Below are 24,027 nucleotides of genomic sequence, written 5' to 3'. Positions count from 1 at the left end.
AGAGAGGCAGAGACATAGGCAGGGAGAAGCAGGCTCCTTGCGGGGAGCCCCAGGTGGGACTGGATCCCAAGACCCCTGCATCATGCCCTGAGCTAAAGGTAGACGCTCAACCACTGAGCTACCCAGGGTGTCCCCTGAGCTGTGGTTCTTAACCTTGTTTTTTAGTACATGAGCCACCAATTTGATGAACACATAAATGCACAAAGGATAAAAGGCCTCAATCTGGAGGCTCAAATTTTGCAAGAACCAGAGAGATGTTATGTCTCCTTAGGAATTGAAAAATATTGTTTTCTAAGAGAATTTTGAGCTGTCATATCTGCAGGGGTGGGGAACATAATCCACCAAGACTGAAATGAATTCTGACACAAGAAAGAAATACTCAGGTGTAGAGTAGCATAAAGTATCATGGGGATGCACAAAAGCAGTGGTTGCACAAAATAATCATGATCCCTTTGATATATTTTTTTTTAATTATTTATTTATTTATTTATGATAGGCACACAGTGAGAGAGAGAGAGACAGAGACACAGGCAGAGGGAGAAGCAGGCTCCATGCACCGGGAGCCCGATGTGGGATTCGATCCCGGGTCTCCAGGATCGCGCCCTGGGCCAAAGGCAGGCGCCAAACCGCTGCGCCACCCAGGGATCCCATCCCTTTGATATATTGAGTGCTTGCAATTATGTGCATTACTTTAATCAGGAGGTAATTTCTCACAGTAGTTTAGGCTGTGGCTTCTGAGATCAGACTCCCAATTTCGAATGTTGTTTTTGTCATTTGCTAGTGATGCAACCCTGGGGAAATTCTTAGAATCTTTCTTAGCCCTGGAATTTCCACCTATAAAGTGGCAATCATGACAGTATCTTTTACATGATGCTTGTGGATGTCACATGACATAATTCTTGCAGCCTTTTCCTACTCATAGTGAAACATTAGGTATTATTATCAATATTATTAGGCGGATACTATTATTAATTATCTTTATTTCACAGAAGAAGCAACTGAGGACAAGAGCGATTAATCCCATCAGCCACACTCACCTCTGAGATAACCGTGGTTTATTAGCGAGGAGGAACTGAAAAGCAGGGTCCTATTTTTAAAAACATATTTTAAGCAGGGCCTCATGTTTTTTTTCCCCTCAGAAGAAATATTTAAATAAAACAAAATAAGGTACCTGGGCTTCTTCTAAATTATTTTTTTCCTAATCACCACTTACCTATGTGAATCATATTTATATCTTTGCAAATCACATATTTATCTATATGAATTCTATCTGGACTTACGTGCATTCTCTCCTTGAATCAGATGCGCCTTGAGCATGTCTCTACATTTTAGAGATGCCCAGAGTTGCCTATGCTTTTGTTGGTAAATCCAAGAGATTGTTTCTAAGACTACTATCAAGAAGTTTTCCCTTTATGTTTTCTCTGAGGAATTTAGAATCAGAGAATAGAATAGTGATTGCCAGTGATTGGGGGAAGGGGAAATGACAAGTTGCTTTTTTTAAAAAAAGATTTTATGTATTTATTTGAGAGAGAGAGAGAACGAGCACAAGCGCCGGGGAGGGGGATGCAGAGGCAGAGGAGAGAAGCAGACTCCTTGCTGAGTAGGGAGACCCATGTGGGGCTCAATTCCAAGAAGCTGGGATCATGACCTAAGCCTAAACCAGACTCTTTAACAATTGGCACCTGGACAAGTTGCTTTTCAATAGGTGCAAAGTTTCTTTTATGCAAGATGAGTAAGTTCTAGAGATCTGCTATGCAACATGGTACCTATAGTTAGCTGTGTAGTATTGTACGCTTTAAAATGTAAGAGGAGGAGGCACCTGTGTGGCTCAGTCAGTGAAGCATCTGATTCTTAGTTTGGGCTCAGGTCTTAGTTTGGGCTCAGGGTCGTGAGCTCGAGCTGAAGTCAGGGTCAGTGTGGAGTCTGCTTGAGATTCTCTCCCTTTCCCTCTGCCCTTCCCCCCAACTAAAAAATAAAATCTAAGAGGAAAAAAAAATCTCATGTATTCTTAAAATGAAACAAAGCAAAAAACCCCACAAAAGACCACAAGGACATTTTTGGATGTGATGAATATATTTAGTCCTTTAGTTGTGGTGGTGTTATCATGGGTGTATGCAATGTCCAAACTCATCGGGATGTATACATTAAACATGTACAACGTTTGTATCTGAACTATACCTCAATAAAGCTTTCAAAAAAGATCAGAGAAGGAATCTCACATTTGTCAAGTATTGCCTTCCACTAGACACCCCTATTAGTGCTTTACGTTTATTCAATTTTCATAAAATCTTTGTAAAATCCATGCTATAATTCCTATTATTTGAATGTGTAAAATAAAATTTAAAGGTGACCAATGGCTTGCTGGTAGAGAGAGAGCCAATATTCAAACTCACTGTCTGACTTCAAAACTTGTGTTCTTTAAAAAGCATATTCTTCATCTCTTCTGAATGATCATGGCTAGATGAAGGTGTATGTTTCTTGACATCAGGGAGCAGTTAAATCCATGTATCCAATTCTAGCATCTTGCCTGGATGAAGGAGATGGTCAAGAAGTGCTAGAATGAACACGTGCAGACACATGCCAGTCTGGACAGCCGCACAATATTGGTTCTCAGATGAAATGCTGTGGAGCATCTCCTCTACCCACCGTCTTGATCTATAAATGTCTTCCAAGACATGTATTTGTGGCTGCTTCTGCTGACATATTTTTATAGTAGAAATAAACTCTCAATTTAGGAAATTCTTGAGAGATAAAGAAACTCCACCAGAATTTGCTGTTGGCTTTTTCTTCTTCTGGACATCGTGGATAAACTTCATGGGAATATCATGGCTGTCAGCCTGACTACATCTTGTGTTAAGATATTCTTTAGGGTCTACTCTCTGATTTTTGTTGGGCTGACTTAGTTCTATATTAGGGGGAAAATGTTGCTTCCTTTCCCTTTTCTGTCATCTGATCTACACGCTGCAGTTCATTCCATCTTTTTTTTTTTCCTAAGAGAGCAATACTTTTTACTTGAAGAATTATATTCTGTGGGTGCTCATGTATTGAGTGTCAAACATGGTTGTGTAAAAAGTATGCATTGTATGACTCATGATGGTAAATATCACCATCAATTGCTTATCTCATGTGCAGGGCAATGTAATGACAATTCAGAGATGAAACTAATTTAGGAAATTGTGGATTTGAAGCACTGTTCAACAAAGGAATCCTCTTTTGTGGGGATGGGGAATGTAGGTTCATAAATTTGAATTAATCATCCTCCTTAGTTCATCGCAATTGGTTTTAATTGGTCTTTGCAAGCCCCTCTCTCCTACTATTTCATCACTTTCCTCCTTAATTCCAACCACTCCCTCCCTTATTATCTTTACTGCAAAGGCACTAATTTTAATATATTTAGATATATGCCTTTTCTTGAAAATAACTTGGTGTTATTGCATCTGTATGCTTTAAATATACAATATGCTATAGATCCCATTTTTTCATAGTTTTAAAAATTGAGATCATTTGACATACAGCATTGTGTATGCTCAAGGTATACAAAGTGCTGATTTGATATATTTATTTATTGCAATATGATCACAGCTGTCATGTTAGCTATTACATGACATAATCTATCACATCACATAATTATCACTTCCTTTTTGTGATGAAAACAAGTTAGATTTAGTCTCTTGGCAACTTTGATGTTTATAATACAGTATCAGAAGAAGATGGAGAAGGAGAAGGAGGAGAAAGAAGGAGAAGATGACTTTGCAATTGACTGGGATTGGATTATTGTACTTCTCACCACCTGTTTGGTCACCTTTGTGATATTTCAGCCTCCCTTACAACCAGACTGATAAGGTTCTAATTGATGCTTACTTTTGGATTGTGACAGAGACATGCTGGAGACAAGTGCATGCTTGCTATATAATTTTTCTTTCTAGGCATAGAGAAATTCCCTTGCAAGTATGCTAGGATGTATGGATTGGTCCCAGCTAATGGCATATGTAGCCCATGCATTTTTATCCACACTCTGTCTTCTCACCCACAGAAACCTTTGGAGTCACCAGGTGTAAGAAGGCCAGGTCTCTTTTTACTATTTAGAAATGAGCCACTTGAAAAACCACATGCCTACATGTAATTGTGAGAAGACCAAGAAATAAAATTTCATTTAAAGTGTGCCATATGCATTAAAGGAAAAACAAGATTAGTGTTTGAAGAGAATAAAGTTGGAGTACTAGCCCCTTGCCAGATCTCAGGCCCAGTCAGGTGAGGGGCTTCAGAAGTCAAGGAGCACAATAGACACAAGGACATTTACTGCCAAAGGGAAAGACAGAAAAAAAAAATCTCTGCATGACTTAATGAGAGTAGTATTTCAGAAGTCTCTGTGACTAGTTGAATGCCCCCTGCCTGTGTTTCTGTTCCTGCTCTGATGTCCATATCAGCTGCTGCCAAGAATGTTGGTAGCCTCGTTTTCTTTATTTTTGAGAACAGACAGTATACTAGAGAAGAAGTAACAGCTCACATACCCATGACTTTCCTTAGCAGGTTCCCTCAGATCTTGGTCCCTACAGGCAAGATTTTAATTAAAATATTCAGTCCACGAGGCATGGAGCTGTGGATGTACTCACAGGGAAACTTGTTACCTAAGAGCTCCACGACAGTGTAATTCCCTTCAAGACATCAGTCAGTAGACCCTTAAGTCCCAATCTGGCTTTATTCAAGTTTACTATAGCAGGGACAACCTGGTACTCTGAGCAACTTCTTTTATTTTACTTTATTTTTAATTATTTTTAATTATTTTATTTTATTTTATTTATTTTAAAGAAGGTCTTCTGAGTCTCACTCCTGGAACCTGTCCCGGTGATACTGTCGTGAGGTAATAGAACAACCTGGGATAGGACTCTTTGATAATGAGTCAGCTTTTATACAGGATGAGTGATTTACTAAACATTTCACACCCTCTGTCTTATTTCATCCCCAAACCATTCTGTAGAACATCAAGGGTGGGTATTACTAATTCCATTAAAAGATATAGAAAGAGGTGGAGTGAGATGAAGAAAGGACTTCATTTTTTCCTATCTAGAACATGAAATCTGCAATTTAGGACTTTTGTGGCTTGATACATAGTGCCAAATAATCCACTTATAGCCAGAAAGATATATTCAAAAAGTTAACATAATTCAGAAAGTACAAACTTCCAGTTATACAGCATGTAAGTCCTGGAGATGTAATGTCTAGCATGGTGACTATAGTTAACACTGTATTGCACATTTGGAAGTCACTAAGAAAGTAGATCCTGGGCAGCCCTGGTGGCTCAGTGGTTTAGTGCTGCCTTCAGCCCAGGGTGTGATCCTGGAGACCCGGGATCAGGTCCCACATCAGGCTCCCTGCATGGAGCCTGTTTCTCCTTCTGCCTGTGTCTCTGCCTCTCTCTCTCTCTCTCTCTCTCTCTCTCTCTGTGTCTCTCATGAATAAGTAAATAAACATAATCTTAAAAAAAAAGAAAGTAGATCCTAAGAGTCTTCATCACAAGAAAAAAATTTTGTAACTGGGGACAGATGTTTACTAGACTCTTTGTGGTGATAATTTTGCAATATATACAAATATTGAGTCATTATGGTGCTCACCTGAAATTAATATAACGTTATATGTCAGTTATACCTAAATAATAATAATAATAAAAAGATAATTCTGGACGCAGCACAAAGAGGGAGCCATAGCCTGCATCTCCTGCTAAGTCATGCAGCCTCACCTTATAAGGATGTTGATGGTTTTGGTGCTCTGACTGGAGGAAGAAAAACTGGTAGAAAGGAATTGGTATTGCATCTTCTTAAGGTAGCACTAGGGAAAGTTGAAGCTTAATTAGCATAGCTTAAGATAGAGCAGAAGCCATGGAATCTTTTTTTAAAAATTAGAACACAAGTGTTTTATATGATCAAATAGTTGATACCTAAAAGGAATATATGTAATGTATATTAAGTTTTGAAGAATAACAAAATAACACTCATGAATCAACCTGAAGAACTAGAACATTAACAGTGATATCATGGACAAGGCAGAGGAATAAAGAGCCGTGATCATTAGAGCCTCCGGATTTGTAAAAACTGTGTGAAGTTAGATCTGGGGTTCAAAAAGGCCATTTCTAAAAAGTTTGTATATGGAGTAGTGAATGCACTTTCTCCACGCTACCCTAGTCTGCGTGCAAAATCCTGGGGACATTTTCTTCTGTCCTCAAATTGTAAACATGGATTTTGCTTAAATAGATATTTGGCATAGTTTTTCTAGGGCACAAAAATGAGTAGCAATTTAAAGTTCTGAGGTATGATCAGGAAGCCGGTTTCTAGTGCCTTCACTTCTTTAGAACCAGGGTGATATGTCTCATTCCTTTACTCACATGTAGTCTGACACTTCATGGCACAGAGGGTAAAGTTCTTCTCTTTACCACTGGACTTTCAGAACTTTGATATTTAGTTGCTTATCTATCTATCTATCATCTATCTATCTATCTATCTATCTATCTATCTATCTATCTATCATCTATCTATCTATCATCTATCTATCTATCAATCTACCTATCTATCATCTATCATCTATTATCTATCATCAGAGAAATTGAGAAAGTGAGGGAGAGAGCATGCTAGTGGGGGGAGTGGTAGAGGGAGAGGATCTCAAGCAGATGCCCTACTGAGCAGGGAGCTGTCTGGGCTCCATCCCAGGACCCTGGGATCATGACCTGAGTTGAAGGTAGATAGTTAACCTACTGAGCCATCCAGGTGCCCCAGAACTTTGATTTTTAAAATCTTTTCCCAAAACATTATTTCAGATGTTATTAATGTTTTAAAACGGGGCAATTAGCTACACTTGTGGTGAGCATAGCATAATGTTCAGAGAAGTTGAATCAGTCTGCTGTACTCCTGAAACTAATGTAGCATTGTGTGCCAACTATACTTAAATGTAAACATTTTTTCACAATGGGTATAATTGCTGGCATTTTAACTCATTTGGAAAAATGTGTTATCGTTAAAAAATACATAAAACAAGGAAATTTGAGGTTACAAGTTTTTTAATTATTCAGATAGCAGTGGAGCTGTCTTAAAACGAGATTTTTCTGGCTTCACTTCCCACATTGTTTTCATTAACTCAGTAATCCTGTTTTATAATTTGTCAGCTACTATTGGGTTTTGGTAACAGAAACCAAAAAATGATGATTTAAATAAGACAGAAGTTAATTTCCTTTTGACATAAAAGAAATCTGACCTATTCCAATTAATGGTGTTATATAGAGAAGAATGTTTCTTTTTTTCGTTTTCTTTATAGATGAGTTAATCTTTCAATCTGTTCTTTCTGGTTCTATGGTCCATACCAGTTTCCCTGCAGAGAGTTTTGGTGTTTGGGATGAGCATTTTTGTTTTGTTTTGGTTTGTTTACAGATTTTATCTCTGAAAGGACACGGAAAACAAAGTGCCAAGGAAGAGGTCTTGCTAACCATGCTGGAGTCACTCCAGCATCTTTGTAGTCTGCCAACTTCTTTGATAACCAAGGCCTTTACCACTAGTTTCACTTGGGGGCAATCTTTTTCAAGCTGCCTCTTGCCATCCTTTAGGTATTAGAGGTATTAGTCGAAATGTAGATTCTCTTGAGAAAACATTCTGACCTACTCAATCTAGATTTTTACTGTTCTCTCTCATATTGGCATTTTGATCTGTTTATAACTATATGCTTATTTGTGGGTTTGTTTCATGTTTGTCTTCTCTATTTGGTTGAAGAATATGAGACTAAGAACCATGTTCGTTTTGCATGGATATATATACCCAGGGGCCACAATGGGGGCCGACTCTCATTTGGGCTCCATACGCAGTTGAATGAATAGATAATTCTTACCAATGCTGCAAATATTTAAGGCGAATGAGATGATGCAATAATTTCCTGAATCCACTTGGCTTGTTTAATGGCACAGCCTGTGTCCTCATCCTTCCATATTTATATCCAACTGGTGGCTGAGGGGTAATGACCTAAGTTGACTTTTGCATTATCAAAGAGAATTAGTACAAGTAATGTAAATATACTCATAATCTCTCTCAACTGGCAGATCTGTGTCCCCATAGACATTTTATTTTTAAGTGTTTTTTATTTGATAAGTTTGACATGTTACATTCTGTAAATTTAAGGAATTTAATTGCTGGTTGTGTGGGGTAAGTCATTGTTGCTCTCTCTGAGGTGTTGTCCCCTGGGGTTCCATGAGGAACTCCTTCTTGGTTTCCAGCCTCAAACCTAGCAAGCCATGAAAACACATGGAGGAATGCATATCACTAAGTGAAAGAAGCCAATTGGAAAAAGCTACAGACTGTCTGAGTCCAGCTGTATGATCTTCCAGAAGAGACAAACTATGGAGGTGACTGTATTTTCTGGGAGTTGGATGGAGGGAGGGATGAGTAAATGGAGCACAAAGGAATTTTAAGGCAATGAAAATACATTATATGATTTATAATGACGGATACATAACATTATACATTATACATTATACATTATACATACATCCAAACCCACAGAATTTGCAACACCATTAGTGAATCCTAATGTAAACTATGGGATTTGGGTGATTATGCTGTGACAGTGTAGGTTCATCATTTGTAACAAATGTACTATTCTGGTGAGGGGCATTGATGATGGGGGAGGCTGTGCAGGTGTGAGGCAGGGGATATATGGGAAATCTCTGTACCTTCTTCTCAATATTGCTGTGAACCTAAACTGCTCTAAAAAAATAAAATCTATTAAAACTTTAAGTCAGAGATACAAAAGATGTTCATGCAACATACACATTTTATGAACTTTATATATCACATAAGGTTATATATAAATAATATATACATAAATTTATAAGTGTACATATATTATCTCTCTGTGTATATATGTATATATTTGTATATATACAAAACCACTTATTTATAAATTCACAAGTATATATAGTCTCTCTATATGTGTATATATAGTCTATATATATGTGTGTCTGTGTGTGTGTGTATATATATATATATATATATATATATATATATACTCTGCATGAATATACATTATATATAGTGAACTCCCAGAAATAGGAACAAAATAGTGCATTGATATCAAAATTCTCCTTGATTCCATCATTCTTCTTCCAATTAAATAAACGCTATTTATAACTACATGCTTATTCTACACATAATTACATATATGTGGTATTGCGTTCTACATGTGGTTCTATACTTCTTATAGTGTTCACTCATTTAGTGTCTGTCTTCTTCATTAGACTTAAGCACCATGAATGCAAGAATGGTGCTTATTTTGCATGAGTTTCTATTCCCATGTCTCCTTATTATGACAAACAGATTTGGGATCAATAAACAGTTGAATAAATTGACATTTCTTCTCAATGGTCAAACATTTAAGGTGAGTGAATTTCTGGGGTCTGCTTTTCTTGTCTAATGACAGAGCCCATTATCACCATCCTTCAATATTTACACAAATTGCAGCCCTGGAGTTCGTGGTATGGCTTGATTCCCAGATTATCAAAGAGAATTACTACAATTTTAGTATATGTGCTGCCGAAGCGAGCACAGAGAATTACTACAAATAATGTGAATATATGATGGTCTCTCTCAACAAACAGAGCTGGATCCCCATAGACACTTTCATTACTTATCCCTAATTAGGTGAGGTAAAGACTTTTGTAGCCCTCATAGGGTATTTGTTCCCTGAGAATTCCATGATTATATAACTCCTTTCTGGTTCTCATTACTTAACTTTTCAAGTTCCCACATGACTCCATTTGGCTTCATTTTAGAGGGAGCAGCCCAAGAACCAGACTCACTTTGGCCATTTATTATTCATGTGATTTGTTAATAGTTGTCTAGTAGCAACTTGTTGCTACCTTCTCCCAAATTGATCTTACTAACAGCATGCAACAAGGTCCAGGGAAAACAATTCCAAGTAATAACGATGTTGACTATGATTATGACCATCACCCCTTACAAGTGTAAGGCATTTTAAAGATGTTCTTATTTTCTCATCACAGCAGAAGTCATCAGGGAAGCTAACTTCAGAGCTAACTTCTTATCATTCTCATTTTATAAATGAAAAATATCAAAGCTCAAAGAGGTTAAGTGATGTATCTAAGAAGCATGAGAAGCAGATCCAGGACTAGAATTCTTAGAAGCTGATTCCAAGGTCAAAAGCATTGTTGTTTTCTTCAGTTTCTTCCTACCTCTAGACAACTTCAAACAGTTTGGCCAAACATTAAAAAAGAACATTGCAATAAGGTGTTTAGTTTCTTTCACAGCCTGAGTTTCTAATTTGAGATCCACTTACATATGAAGGTGCAGGACTTCCGTGTTGTATTGTCCAGGGAATAAGGTAAACCTATAAATCTACTTGATCAAACCTACTGTCTGCATAAATTTGCCTGGATAGAGGTAATCAGAAAAATGCATCAAGGAAGTGATTTCTCCTTTGATTTATTCAAAGCTTGGGCTTGAACATTTTGAATTTTTTGCATCTGTTTTGCACAATCGGGGATTATATGTTTCAACACTTTAGAGATCCTTTTAGAACATGTAAATCATATAAGATAGATGAAAAGCACAAGAAGACCTTGAGTCTCTATAATTACAGGCTTTTTCAACTTTAAGCAAATTATTTAAGTATTTCAATCTGTTTTCCCTTTCAGGGAATATGACAATGTTAGTTGTTTTGACTAATTTCAGTGCTGTTAAGAGGATCAAATGGTTATCAATATAAAATGTTACTGTATTCTGGGAGCTCATATAATATCTAAGAAGAGAGAAAGAATGAATGGAGAGTAATAATGAGAGAAAAATCAGGGTTGGTAATTGGCTATAAAATCCACCAAAAAGGAAATGTGAAAAGACACACAAGACATATTATAGAAATGAATAGATCTAAACTCAAATTCTAATTCTGCCACTAGAGACTTATTTATTAGTTGGGCCCTCAATTTATTAACTGTTACATGAACTGCCTGATGACTATAGTGTAAATGAGATCAGCTACCATCACACAGTTCCAAGCAAATGAGAAAACAATGCTTTCTCTTGGGGTGGAGAATGAGAACAGTACTCATCAGTTAATATATGTGTCTCAGAGCACTAGGTATCCTGAGGTCAGGGAATGATTCTTGTTCATCATTGTAAGCCTGAAAATTAGCACACACCCTGGTGTACCACATAGACTTATTTGTGCTTATACAGGGAATGAAAGCGTGAACAACATCCAGCACTTTATATGGCTCATTGGTTGGTGTTAATAATGAGTCATGTTTCTTTTTAACTCTGTGAGGGGTTTTTGAGGAGTTGAAGTAGGTTGGAAACATTTGTAGATCCATTTCTTGTTATTCAGCTACGATCCAGAAAGGTAGGTTATTTGCACACAATACACAAACTGTTAAATATATTTGATTCCCAAGTTTGTGCTTTTGAATTCTCCCCATTGATTTAAGACAATAGATTTAATCCTTAATCAGTCATCATCCAGTCAACCAAATCCATTACTTTGTTTGCCCAGTTAGGTTAAATGATAAAAAAATTAAAAGAATATTTCATCATGATAAGGAACTAAATTCGATTCAGAATAACTGAGCTTCAAATACCAGCTCTGCTACTTTCTTCAGCCACAAGCAAGTAACTAAATGTCAGAAATCTTCAGCTTCCATACCTGTAAGTGGGGATAATATCTCACATGATGTATGAGGATTAAGTGAGGTTAAGTAGCACAGCTCTAACTTAGTGATGGGAACATAACAAATGCTCAATAAATCATCTCTCTAACAGCTTAAGTCATTATAAATCATGACTTCCACTTATACAAAATGATAAATTATGATTAAGTAATTTTGAGTAACAAAGTGATGGATTTGACTGATTATAATGACATAGTTGTGTCTGAAGAGGAAGGTTCTGGGGAAGACTTCAGGGAAGCTTTGGAACGTGTGTGATTCTTTGAAGAATACATGAGATTTTATATCAAGGGCAGAGAACATTTTGTCAAGAAGATTGTAGTTTTTAATTTGTATGGAGCACCAACTATCTGGCAGTCCATTCCATCAGAAGTTTCCATCTGTGGAGCAAAGAATGGTAACAGGTCAACACATGCCTCATAGAACCATTGTAATTCCTAATTTCTTTCCAGTAGACTAAAACGAGTTTTAACTTTCTTTTTCCTCCAGGAAGATGTTGGATTAAAACCTAAGATTTCTGATGTGGACAAGAAAGTTGGTAAGAAGTTTTGCAGTGATTCCTAGAACCCTGTTGTTTTCCCACAATTCGGGAAGTTTGTATTTATGCTATCAATTCAAGTGAGCAGTTTTTTTAAGGAACCAAGAGGGTTTCCTCATCACCCTGTTCTGTATAAGCAGCCCTCCTACCTCTAGTAGTAGCAGCAGTGAACTCTGCCTGTCATGACTCTGGCCTGCCTAAATTGCCTTCCCAATCCCTCCCTTACTTCAAGACCCATAGGACTAATCTCATTACTATTATTTAGTGTCATCCATCACAAAGCTGAGGATTGTCATCTAAGCCCTCAACTCCTACAAAAGAATGTCTGTACATCTCTGAATAGCCCCTTCACTAACCTTGGCTCCCGTTCTTGCTCAACTCCTGAAATCATTCCACTGTGCCCTCTGGCATTTATAGTCATTTGTCAATATGATCTGATTCATACTTAAACTCTCCTCTGAAAGTCTCTTGCCTGCTTGGTCTGACCAAATCCAGTGTCCTGGGGCAAATCCAGTGTTCTCTCCCATATCCCCCTTACCACTGAATCTCATCATCTTTTCGACTTTGTAAACATTAGAATACTCTGATTTTTGTCTGTCTGAACTCTTTTCTTTGATCGTGTGCATCCAATATACACGTGTTGAACCATTAAAAGTTGCCAGCATGGTTCATATTGATATAATCTGAGGCAGCCAGACCTCTACTCCAAACTTTCCATTGCATACCCAGTTGTTTATGCAACACTCTACTTGGATGGCCAAAAGGTATCTCAGACTCAATGAAGTGATCTCTTTCCCCCTTTTCCCAAACATCTGCTTCTTTTACAATATTTTGTGTATGACTCCAAATATAAAAGTTGGAGTCAACATGGACCCCTCTCTTTCTCTCATGTCCTTTTTTCAATATATCAGGAAATATGGTCAGCTCTAATTTGGAAATATATCTTAAAGTGGATGGATTTCTCATTATCTCTCTCACTACCATCTGGGTCCAGGTAATCACCATCCTTTACCTAGAATATTACTATGGCCTCCTAATTTTTTCCAGCATCTTTCATCCTTATCCTGCTAAATTCAATTACCAACAAATCTACCAGAGTTATCTTTTTAAAAAATAAGTAAGATTATGTTCCCTCTTGGTCTAAATCCTGTAATGTTTTCCAATCTCACTCAAAATGAAAGCTTCTTAACTTAGTGTAGTATATGTGATCATTATGCCTCCCCCAACTCTCTCTCACCTAAACTTTCCTTCCCACTGTAGCATCATTGGTTTTCTTGCTGTCTCTAGAACAATCTTGGCATGTTCAAACTCTAGTACCATGTATTTTTTGTTGCTTCTGCCTGAAATGCTCTTTCCTCAAATATAGGCTTGCTCCCTTGCTTCCTTCATCTGTTTACTCAAAGGTATCATTTTAGGCCAACGATATGTTTTATTTGACTATCTTTTACTAAGAAATAACACTGTTCTTTTTTTTTTTTTTTTTTTTTAGAAATAACACTGTTCTTGACACAATGTACAAGACAAAAAAAGGTCAGTTGAAGCAAAATTAACTCAATTTCACATTAATCTTACGGTTATTCTAGTTTAATAACAAAGAGTAATTTGTGGTTGTTTTGTAAGTTTTGATTTGGGAGTCTGAGCTGTTCCAAGTAGCAACGACTCTGGTGACACTGTGTAAGTCCTTTCTTTTCTCCTTTTAACTTAATTTGGTCTTCTATGAAGTTAAGACACTGGCATGCATTTTCTCCGAAACCTTTTTTCTGGCATATTCTATAATAACTTAAGATTGCATTTCATTGTCAAAACCATGCTTTAGTTCTAGAGCGTCTTGAAAACAAGTTCTTGCAATACCAAAATAAGGCGCAGAGTGGACATACTGACTGATTTCAGCAGAGTCCCCTTCATTTACAATTCTGATTCGATTTTCTCATTGCTACTGGGCAGCCACGTGATTCCCAGCAGACCCCCCATGGAGAACGGTACAGAGGTGACTGAGTTCATTCTTGTGGGCTTAACCAATGAACCCAAACTGCAGATTCCTCTCTTCTTAGTCTTCTCCCTCATTTACCTCATCACTCTGGCTGGGAACCTGGGCATGATGGTACTGATTGTCATGGACTCCCGTCTCCACAATCCTATGTACTTTTTCCTCAGTAACCTGTCTCTGGTGGACTTTGGTTACTCTACAGCTGTCACTCCCAAGGTCATGGCTGGATTACTTACAGGAGACAAGGTCATGTCCTACAATGCATGTGTCACCCAGTTCTTTTTCTTTGTAGCCTTTATCACTGCAGAAAGTTTCCTCTTGGCCTCAATGGCCTATGACCGCTACGCAGCTGTGTGCAAACCCCTGCATTATACCACCATCATGACAACAGGTGAGTGTGCTCGTCTGGTCATAGGCTGTTACATCTGTGGTTTCCTGAATGCTTCCATTCACACTGGGAATATTTTCAGCCTTTCCTTTTGTAGAGCCAATGTTGTTGATCACTTCTTCTGCGATGCTCCTCCTCTCCTGGCTCTCTCATGCTCAGACAACTACATTAGTGAGATGGTTATTTTTTTGGTGGTGGGCCTCAATGACTTCTTTTCTGTCTTAGTCATCCTGATATCCTACCTGTTTATATTTATCACTATTCTGAGGATGCATGCATCTGAAGGACGCCAGAAGGCCTTTTCCACCTGTGCCTCTCACCTCACTGCTGTGTCCATCTTCTATGGGACAGGCACCTTCATGTACTTACAGCCAAGCTCCAGCCATTCCATGGACACAGACAAAATGGCATCCATGTTCTATACAATGGTCATTCCCATGCTAAACCCAGTGGTCTACAGCATGAGGAACAAAGAGGTCACCAGTGCCTTTAAAAAGACTGTAGAGAAGGCAAAGTCTTTTATAGGATTCATATTTTAATTACAAAGAATCTACAATTAAGGCACTTTCATCCACCTCAGATCTATCTAGAGAAAATATTTCCTGTCCAGCTCACAAATTTCTGATTTCTAATAGTAATTTCCCAGCTATTGATTAAATTTACAAAGTCTTAAAAATATGATATCTAAGAATAATAGGTTAAGAAGAATCACCCATAATTACATTCTTGTCTTAAAAATGACAAATACCCACCATTTGCTTTGACGTGGATGGAACTGGAGGGTATTATGCTGAGTGAAATAAGTCAATAAGAGAAGGACAAACATTATATGGTCTCATTCATTTGGGGAATATAAATAATAGCAAAAGGGAATAGAGGGGGAAGGGAGAAGAAATGGGTAGGAAATATCAGAAAGGGAGACAGAACATGGAAGACTCCTAACTCTGGGAAATGAACTAGGGGTGGTGGAAGGGGAGGAGGGTGGGGGATGGGGGTGAATGGGTGACAGGCACTGAGGGGGGCACTTGATGGGATGAGCACTGGGTGTTATTCTGTATGTTGGCAAATTGAACACCAATAAAAAATAAATTTATTATTAAAAAAAAATCTTTTTAAGGAGCACCTGGGAGGCTCAGTCAGTTAAGCATCTGCCTTTGGCTCAGTTCATGATCTTGCGGTTCTGGGATTGAGCCCCACATTGGGCTCCCTGCTCATTAGGGGGTCTGCTTCTCACTCTCCCTCTCCCCCTCTCTCTGTTCATGTGCTCACACTCTCAAATAAATAAATAAAATCTTTAAAATAAGGATTACTACTAGTTAAAAAGAATTCTTCTTAATAAACATGTTCTTGGGATGCCAGGGTGGCTTAGCGGTTGAATGTCTGCCTTTGGTTCAGGGTGTGATCCCAGAGTCCCAGGATCAAGTCCCACATTCAGGTTCCCTGCATGGAGCCCACTTCTCCCTCTGTCTATGTCTCTGCCTCTCTCTGTGTCTCTCATGAATAAATAAATAAAATCTTTTAAAAACCCATGTTCATTCACGCTCCCATAAGAACATGTATTCTCACATACTCACATGTATGTAGAAGCACAGGCACATGCATATATAATTAATGAAAAACTTCTGAAATCTATACACCCACAGAAGGATAAATTAGTTAAGACATATATGAAAGGTCTGTTGTTATAGTAGAATTTAGAACAATTATTTTGTTGTCTGAAAACACATTCTTCACATCAATAGTTGACTTAATGGAAATAGATATATGTACATATATGTACATATATATGTTTGGTTTTTAAAAATTATTTTTATGTATCTTTCTGCATATGAAAAAGCAATATATTTTATATTTTAAAAATTAAACATGAAAACACTTCCAAATTTCCTTTAGTATAGATTTATTATTGGGTTTTTTTTTGTCTGTTCTTGTTTTCAGTAAAAATGCAAGCCATAAGAGACTCTTAACTATAGGGAACAAACAGGGTTCCTGGAGGGGGCAATGAGTGGGGAGGTTGTGGGATGATTGGGTTATGGGCATTAAGGAGGCATTTGCTGTAAGGAGTACTGGATGTTGTATGTAAGTGATGAATCAATAAATTCTACCTCTGGAACTAATAATACATTATATGTTAACTAACTTGAATTTAAATAAAACTTAAAAAAAAAAACACGTATGAATGGAGCTTTTCTAGAAAGTTGCCAGAAGGGTGAAGTGAAGTAATGACATTACTTGGGGGTTTGGGATCAGTTAAAGGACTCCAAACACATTCTACTCACTTCAGTGGCTGTCAGGCTGTTTTTCTCAGCTCCTGTGGTTCTGAAACTGCTGGTTTTCAAAGCTACCACAGAATTGGAAAGTAGAGCAGTGAAGATACCAGGAAGCTCATTATTATTACCCAGATTCTGCCATTTTTCTTGAATAAACACTGTTTGGATTGTTGCAAACCTTGTTTAATTTCTAGAGCTTTAAAAGTTTTGGAAAACTTCTTGCTTGTGTTATTTTTGCTTTAATGGAGGGGCATATTTTCAGAGGCCCTTACTCTACCATTCTGGAAGTTTTTGTCCAGCCCTATTTAATATCAGCTTCCTTTCTTATACCCTCTCGGAGTACATTGTTCTATATTTTTAGAATACGTATTAAAATTTGTAATTATATATTTATCTATGAGTTTAATGTCTCTTTCCTCATCAGATCAAAATCTACTCATTCAGGAACCGTATCTCTTCTGTGTACACAGAATCTAACACAGCAGCTGAGTTGTGTCTTACTGAGTTGGGATTCAATAAATAATTTGTTGACTTAATATATTCATTCATAAATGAATGAATATGAATTTTCAATGTTATTATAATTGAGATTAATTGTTGGAAACAATGTTGCTTGGAGCTTCTTTTTTATTTTATTTTTACTTTTTTAAATATTTTTTTATTGGAGTTCGATTTGCCAACATATAGTATAACACCCAGTGCTCATCCTGTCAAGTGCCTGAGGCTTCTTGAAGGATTTATTGTTCTTTCTGTTCTGGAGACCATGTAGAATTCCTAAGGAAGGTAATGCCAAGTTATGATCATTCTTAAAGATGTCCTGCATTATCAAGAAGAAATGCATTGACATAAAATGTATAATCTGGAGTTAGCATACTATCATCCTTACAAAAAAAACCTGCCAGACTTTGTATAATTTTATGACTTTTATTAAATTCATTAGAGACCTGAGGTCACAGGGCAACTAACTCAAAATACAATCAAGGATAGGCATATTCCCAAAGAGATGGGATGAGAACACTAGCCTACCTGCGATAGATGCTTCTAGGTTCTATAATTACTGATATAAGGATTCATCAAAATTTTAAAATTAATAACTAAAGATTTAGTTATTAGTATGAACTAATGTGAGGATATAAATACTTGCAAATGATTTATTTGCACACATTTAATTAGACACAAGGGGAGTTTGTACTCATGTACATGCTCTGTTCTGCAGGCTTGTTTCAATGTTTACAAGAAAGATTGAGGGCAGGGTGAGGTTTCTGAGAATGCTGCTCTCCTGGGGCTGGCCTAGGAGAAAGGACTAGCAACTGTTGCAGAAAAAAACCCTACTCAGATTCCTCTCCCTTACTTTTCTATAGAATAAAAGCTTAAGTCACTGATGCCCTCACGTTCTGATAAAATTTGCTGGAACTGATACAGGAAAAGAGAATAAAGTCCTTTATCCATGGGAGTTGATCAGTACAATGTCCTGGGACAAGACCACAAGAAGTGTACCATATCTAGAATAGGTCAGGATCACTAAAAAGGACACCATCTCTGGAAGCTAGGTGAAGCAAGATAGCAAGGTTCTTGTCTCATGGAGTTGAAGAATGAATCTCGTGGACAAAGGAGAGTGAGTAAAGTGATAGAAGTTTATTAAGCAAGGGTACCGGAAAAGCTCTCAGGAGTAAGAGGGGGTCCTGACAGTGTTTCCAACGTGGGCCTCCCCTGACAGTCTTTTATTTAGAACTTACCAGAGAGCTTGTGGCCTTAACATTATTGTGATGGTTAGTTTGAGTAAGTACTAATAATTTCTTTAATGGCTTACTTCTTTTTAGGGTCTGGTTATTCTTTGTTGGTTACAGGTATCTGTCATAAAAAGACACCCTCCCCACCCACACCTAGGGCAGGGTGGTCTGGTTTGTTCCCTTATCTCTGGTTTCCTTACACTTCAGCATTTTGGAGGTTTCTGTGAGCCTGATCCCATAGCCCCCTACCTGTCTCTCACTACTACCCCACCTGTCCTTACTCATAGGGACAAAGTTTCTGTGTAAAATAAAGGCTGTACAAGCACAGTAAAGAAGGGCCCTACTATCCACAACAATGCTAGCAAACATTAAGTTGAGGTAAGCACAGTCTACTACTAGGAGAGGGCCAAGAACATGGAGATCCCTTTCTTTTTTAAAAAAGATTTATTTATTTATTTGAGAGAGAGAGAGAGAGCAAGCATGAGAGGGAGGGGCAGAAGGAGATGGAGAGAAAATCTCTAGCAGACTCCACATTGAATGCAGAGCCCAATTCAGGGCTCAATCCCATGACCCATGAGATCAAAACCTGGGCCAAAACCAGAAGTCAGATGCTCAACAAACTGAGCCACCCAGGCAGCCTCAAGGGGATCCTTTCTGAGACAGGTGCATGGCAGTGGCGATTGGCCACAGTGGTCTAGGCTGGTGTCTTGCACTCTTGCAGCTACAGAGGCCTGGACTGGCTGTTGATATAGGTTTCAGACTCTGGTGGGGGGTAGGGATGGAGGGAGTAGGGAGGGACTTAGGCACCTGGCATATACGAACATGAATACCTGTATGATAGAACTGGTAAGATCTGTAAAAGGTCCACAGGAGCTATCCTGGCTATTGGTTTCTTCAGTGACAAAAGCTGGTGGGGGCATCTTGTCTTGGAGAAAAGGTTTTTATTTTTCACTGTTGAAGATGATGTTTGTTGTGGGCTTGTCATTTATTATTTTGAGGTACATTCCTTTCATACCTAATTTGTTGAGAGCTTTTGTCATGAAAGAATGCTGAATTTTATCAAATACTTTTTGTACATCTATTGGGATGATCATATAGTTTTTATCCTTCATTCTGTTGCTGTGGTATATCACATTGGTTGATTTGCATATGTAGAACTATCCTTATATCATGGTGTATGATCAAATCCAACAATACATAAAATGTCTAATAATTCATAACTAAGTAGAGATGCAAAGTTAGTTCAACCTCCAAAAACAATGTTATTCACTATATTAATAGACTCAGGAATACAAATCATATAATCATCTCAATAGATGCAAAAAAGCCTTTGACAAAATTCATCATGCATTTATGATAAAAATTCAGCAAACTATTAATGGTGGAGAACTTCCTAAACATAATAAAAGACATCCATGAAAAACCTACAGCCAGTTTCTCACTTTATGGTAGAAGACTGAATGCTTTTCTCCTAAGATTAGAAATAAGGCAACGATGTGCCCTCTTAAAACTTTTATCCAACATCATGATATATATCCTAGTCAATACCCTAAGGCAAGAAAAAGAAATGAAACACATACCAGTTGGAAAGAAATAAATAAAATTCTCTCAATTCAGAGAAAATATGGCTTTCTACTTAGAAAATCGCTTAGAAAAGCTACAGAACTAATACGTTTATCAAGTTCTGAAGAAACAAAGTCACTATGCAAGAATATGTCATAATTTTATACAATTTTAATAAAAACTTAGAAATTGGAATTTAAAAACAGTACCACTTGCAGTAGCAGCAACATGAAGTACTTAGGTATAAATTTTGCAAGATATGTGCAAGACATGTTGAAAAATATAAAGCATGGATTGAATACATCAAAGCAAATCTAGATAAATAGAGAAATTTACTAAGTTCATGGATTGGAGGGCAAGATAATTTAAAGATGTCTGTCTTCCACAAACTAATTAACAAAATTTCAATCAAAGTTCCAGAAAGAATTTTTGTAAAAATTTGCAAACTCATTGTAAAATTTATATGGAAAGTGAAAAAAAAACTAGAATAATTAAAACAATTTCGAAGAACAACAAAGTTGGAGCACTCACCCTACCTCCTTTCCAGATTTTCTATACAGCTACAATAATCAAATACTGTGGTATTGGACAAAGGATAGATATATTACATTAAATATTATTGAAACAAGTATTCACTCAAATTTTTTGTTTCAGAAAAAAAGACGAGTCATAGACTAGGAGAAAGGATTTGCAAATTATATCAGTCCTTATCAATAAAGGGCTTATATTTTGGAAGCATAAGATATTCTCAAATCCCAAATATAAGAAAACAAATACAATGAAATACAATAAAAATGGACAAAGGATTTTTTACTTTTTTAAAAGTTTTTATTTAAATTCCAGTTATGAGATACCACCTCACACCAGTGAGAATGGGCAAAATTAACAAGGCAGGAAACCACAAATGTTGGAGAGGATGGGGAGAAAAGGGAACCCTCTTACACTGTTGGTGGGAATGTGAACTGGTGCAGCCACTCTGGAAAACTGTGTGGAGGTTCCTCAAAGAGTTAAAAATAGACCTGCCCTACGACCCAGCAATTGCACTGTTGGGGATTTATCACAAAGATTCAAATGCAATGAAACGCTGGGACACCTGCACCCCGATGTTTCTAGCAGCAATGTCCACAATAGCCAAACTGTGGAAGGAGCCTCAGTGTCCATTGAAAGATGAATGGATAAAGAAGACGTGGTTTATGTATACAATTACTCAGCCATTAGAAACGACAAATACCCACCATTTGCTTCAACATGGATGGAACTGGAGGGTATTATGCTGAGTGAAGTAAGTCAATCGGAGAAGGACAAACATTATATGTTCTCATTCATGTGGGGAATATAAATAATAGTGAAAGGGAATATAAGGGAAGGGAGAAGAAATGTGTGGGAAATATCAGAAAGGGAGACAGAACATAAAGACTCCTAACTCTGGGAAACAAACTAGGGGTGGAGGAAGGGGAGGAGGGCGGGGGGTGGGAGTGAATGGGTGACGGGCACTGGGGGTTATTCTGTATGTTGGTAAATTGAACACCAAGAAAAAATAAATTAAAAAATAAATTCCAGTTAGTTAACATACAGTGTAATATTAGTTTCAGGTGTGTAACAGTTCCATAAATTAACGATGCTCATCGCAACAAGGGAGTGAGTCCCTTAGTCCCTTAGTCCCCATCACCTATTTCACTCATCTCCCACACACCTCCCCTCTGGTAACCATCATTTGTTCTCTATAATCAACAGTCTGTTTCTTGGTTTGCCTCTCTCTCTTTTTTAACCCTTTGCTTGTTTTGTTTCTTAAATTCTATATATGAGTGAAATCATATGGTATTTGCCTTTCTCTTATTTTGCTTAGCATAATACTCTCTAGCTCCATCGACATCATTGCAAACAGTACGATTTCATTTTTTGATGGCTGAGTAATATTTCATTGTATATATTTATTTATGCCACATGTCTTTTATTTCTTCAGTTGATGGACACTTGGGCTCTTTCCACAATTTGGCTGTTGTAGATTATGCTACTATAAACATCCGAGTGCATGTACCAAAAATAGGCAAAAGATTTCAACAGATATTTCACAAAAGAAGATAATTGGGAAAGCAAATAAACATGTAAAAAGATGCTCAAAATCATTAGTCATTAGAGAAATGCAAATTAAAACAACACAGAGATACACTATAAACCTACTAGAATAACTAATAGAAAAAAAGCTCACCTGTAAATATAAACTACCATCAAGAATGTGAAGCAATTGGAACTCTCACACACTGCTGGTAGGAATACAAAATAGGTTCCTATTTTAGAAAATAGGTTGGCAAAATCACATGACCTAGAAATCTTACTCCTAAAAATCTACCCAAGTGAAATAAGAGCACATGTTCACATAAAACCTGCATGTAAATGTTCGTAGGATCTTTATTTGTATTAACTAAAAATTGGAAATATTTCTTTAGCTATTTCTTTAGACTCCAAGAGGATCCCCACTTCCCTCAACTGAAGAATGGATAAATAATCTGAATACATAGACTGCAACTCAGTAATAAAATGGAACCAATTACAGAACAACTATACAACTCCATAAATTTTAAACACATTAGGCTAAGGGAGAGAAGCATGACTCAAGAGATAATCTACTGTATTATTCTTTTTTTATGATATTTTTACAAAGCCAAAACCATAGGGACTGAAAACAAATTAGCAGTTGCTAAGAGGTGGAAGGAGGGGTCAATTACAGAGTTGTAGGAAATTTTGGGAGGTTAATAAACTGTTCTATATCATGATGTGATGGTGGTTATACAGCCAATTACATTTGTACAAATTCTTAGAACAATGCATTGAAAAGTGTGGATATAACTGTATGTAAATTATACTTTAATTAGAAAAAGGGGGGGAAAAGACAGTAATGCAAATGGATCAGTGCTTTTACTCAACAGACACTTCAGTTCCCCACTGACAGTTTAATTGCTTCTTCCCTAAATAAGTGAGACGAGGGGCTGTGGATGTTCTCATAGGAGACCTGTTCCCCTGAGAACTCTGGGTCCCTACACATTTCTTTTCTTTTCTTTTTTTGTCCTTAACTTTCTCCTGGTTCCTATTCATTAGCCTTGGGAATCCCCAAATCACTCCATTTGACATCATTTTAGAGGACCCGTCTATGTGCAGAACCCTTTTGTTCATTTGTTTATTCATCTGAAAGTTACTTGTTCCTGGCATTCATGCTGTCTTCCTCCAAACAGGATTTGCTTCCAGGCTGCAGCCAGAGCCAAGAAAACCCACTCCAAGATAATAATTATACTTATGCAGGTTAAAATGATAATCCTCTTACCAAGTTGTTTTATAGACCTTCCGTCATTTGCTATTCATAGACAGAATTCTGTAAGGCATGTGGGAGATGCAATTTTATTAGTTCTACCTCACATATCAGGAGACTGAGCTTGACGGGGTAAATGACTCTTCCAGGGGATCATAAAGGATATATGAGGGATGCAGGACTTGGACCATCTTCCTAGCTCCATATCAGTGATTTTTCCTCCATTCCTCTGTGCTTCAGAGACCTTGAAGCCTTTTTCCCAGTACCAGAGAGAGAGAACACAGGATATATACATTCTACCATGGTTGAAGTTCTGATATCAGAGACACAACTCATGGTTGCTTTTCCCTTTTCATCAAGGAACCAGGTAGGATTCTACATATCCTAGGCATTTTTCAGTGAGAAGTGTAATTCACTGCGAAAACAGTAGGGAAGCTGTGTCTACTGTGAATTATTTTAGCAAAGTAATGGATGTTATGAGTATTTCTTTTTTTTTTTTTCAGTGGAAGAAAAGAACTATTTTTTTTGAAGATTTTT

At 37.3% G+C, this 24,027-nt stretch overlaps 1 protein-coding gene across 1 annotated transcript; it reads left to right on the top strand.

The window, feature by feature from the left end:
- Positions 1 to 14,217: 14,217 nt before the first annotated feature.
- LOC140613457 (olfactory receptor 5B12-like) lies at positions 14,218 to 15,162 on the top strand. Its single transcript, XM_072791975.1, has one exon. It carries the CDS (start codon positions 14,218 to 14,220, stop codon positions 15,160 to 15,162), a length of 945 nt encoding a protein of 314 aa, XP_072648076.1.
- The last annotated feature ends 8,865 nt before the right edge of the window (positions 15,163 to 24,027 follow it).

Source organism: Canis lupus, chromosome 21, assembly GCF_048164855.1.
Source record: "Canis lupus baileyi chromosome 21, mCanLup2.hap1, whole genome shotgun sequence".
NCBI lineage: Eukaryota > Metazoa > Chordata > Mammalia > Carnivora > Canidae > Canis > Canis lupus.
This window is presented reverse-complemented; position numbering and strand designations above follow the sequence as displayed.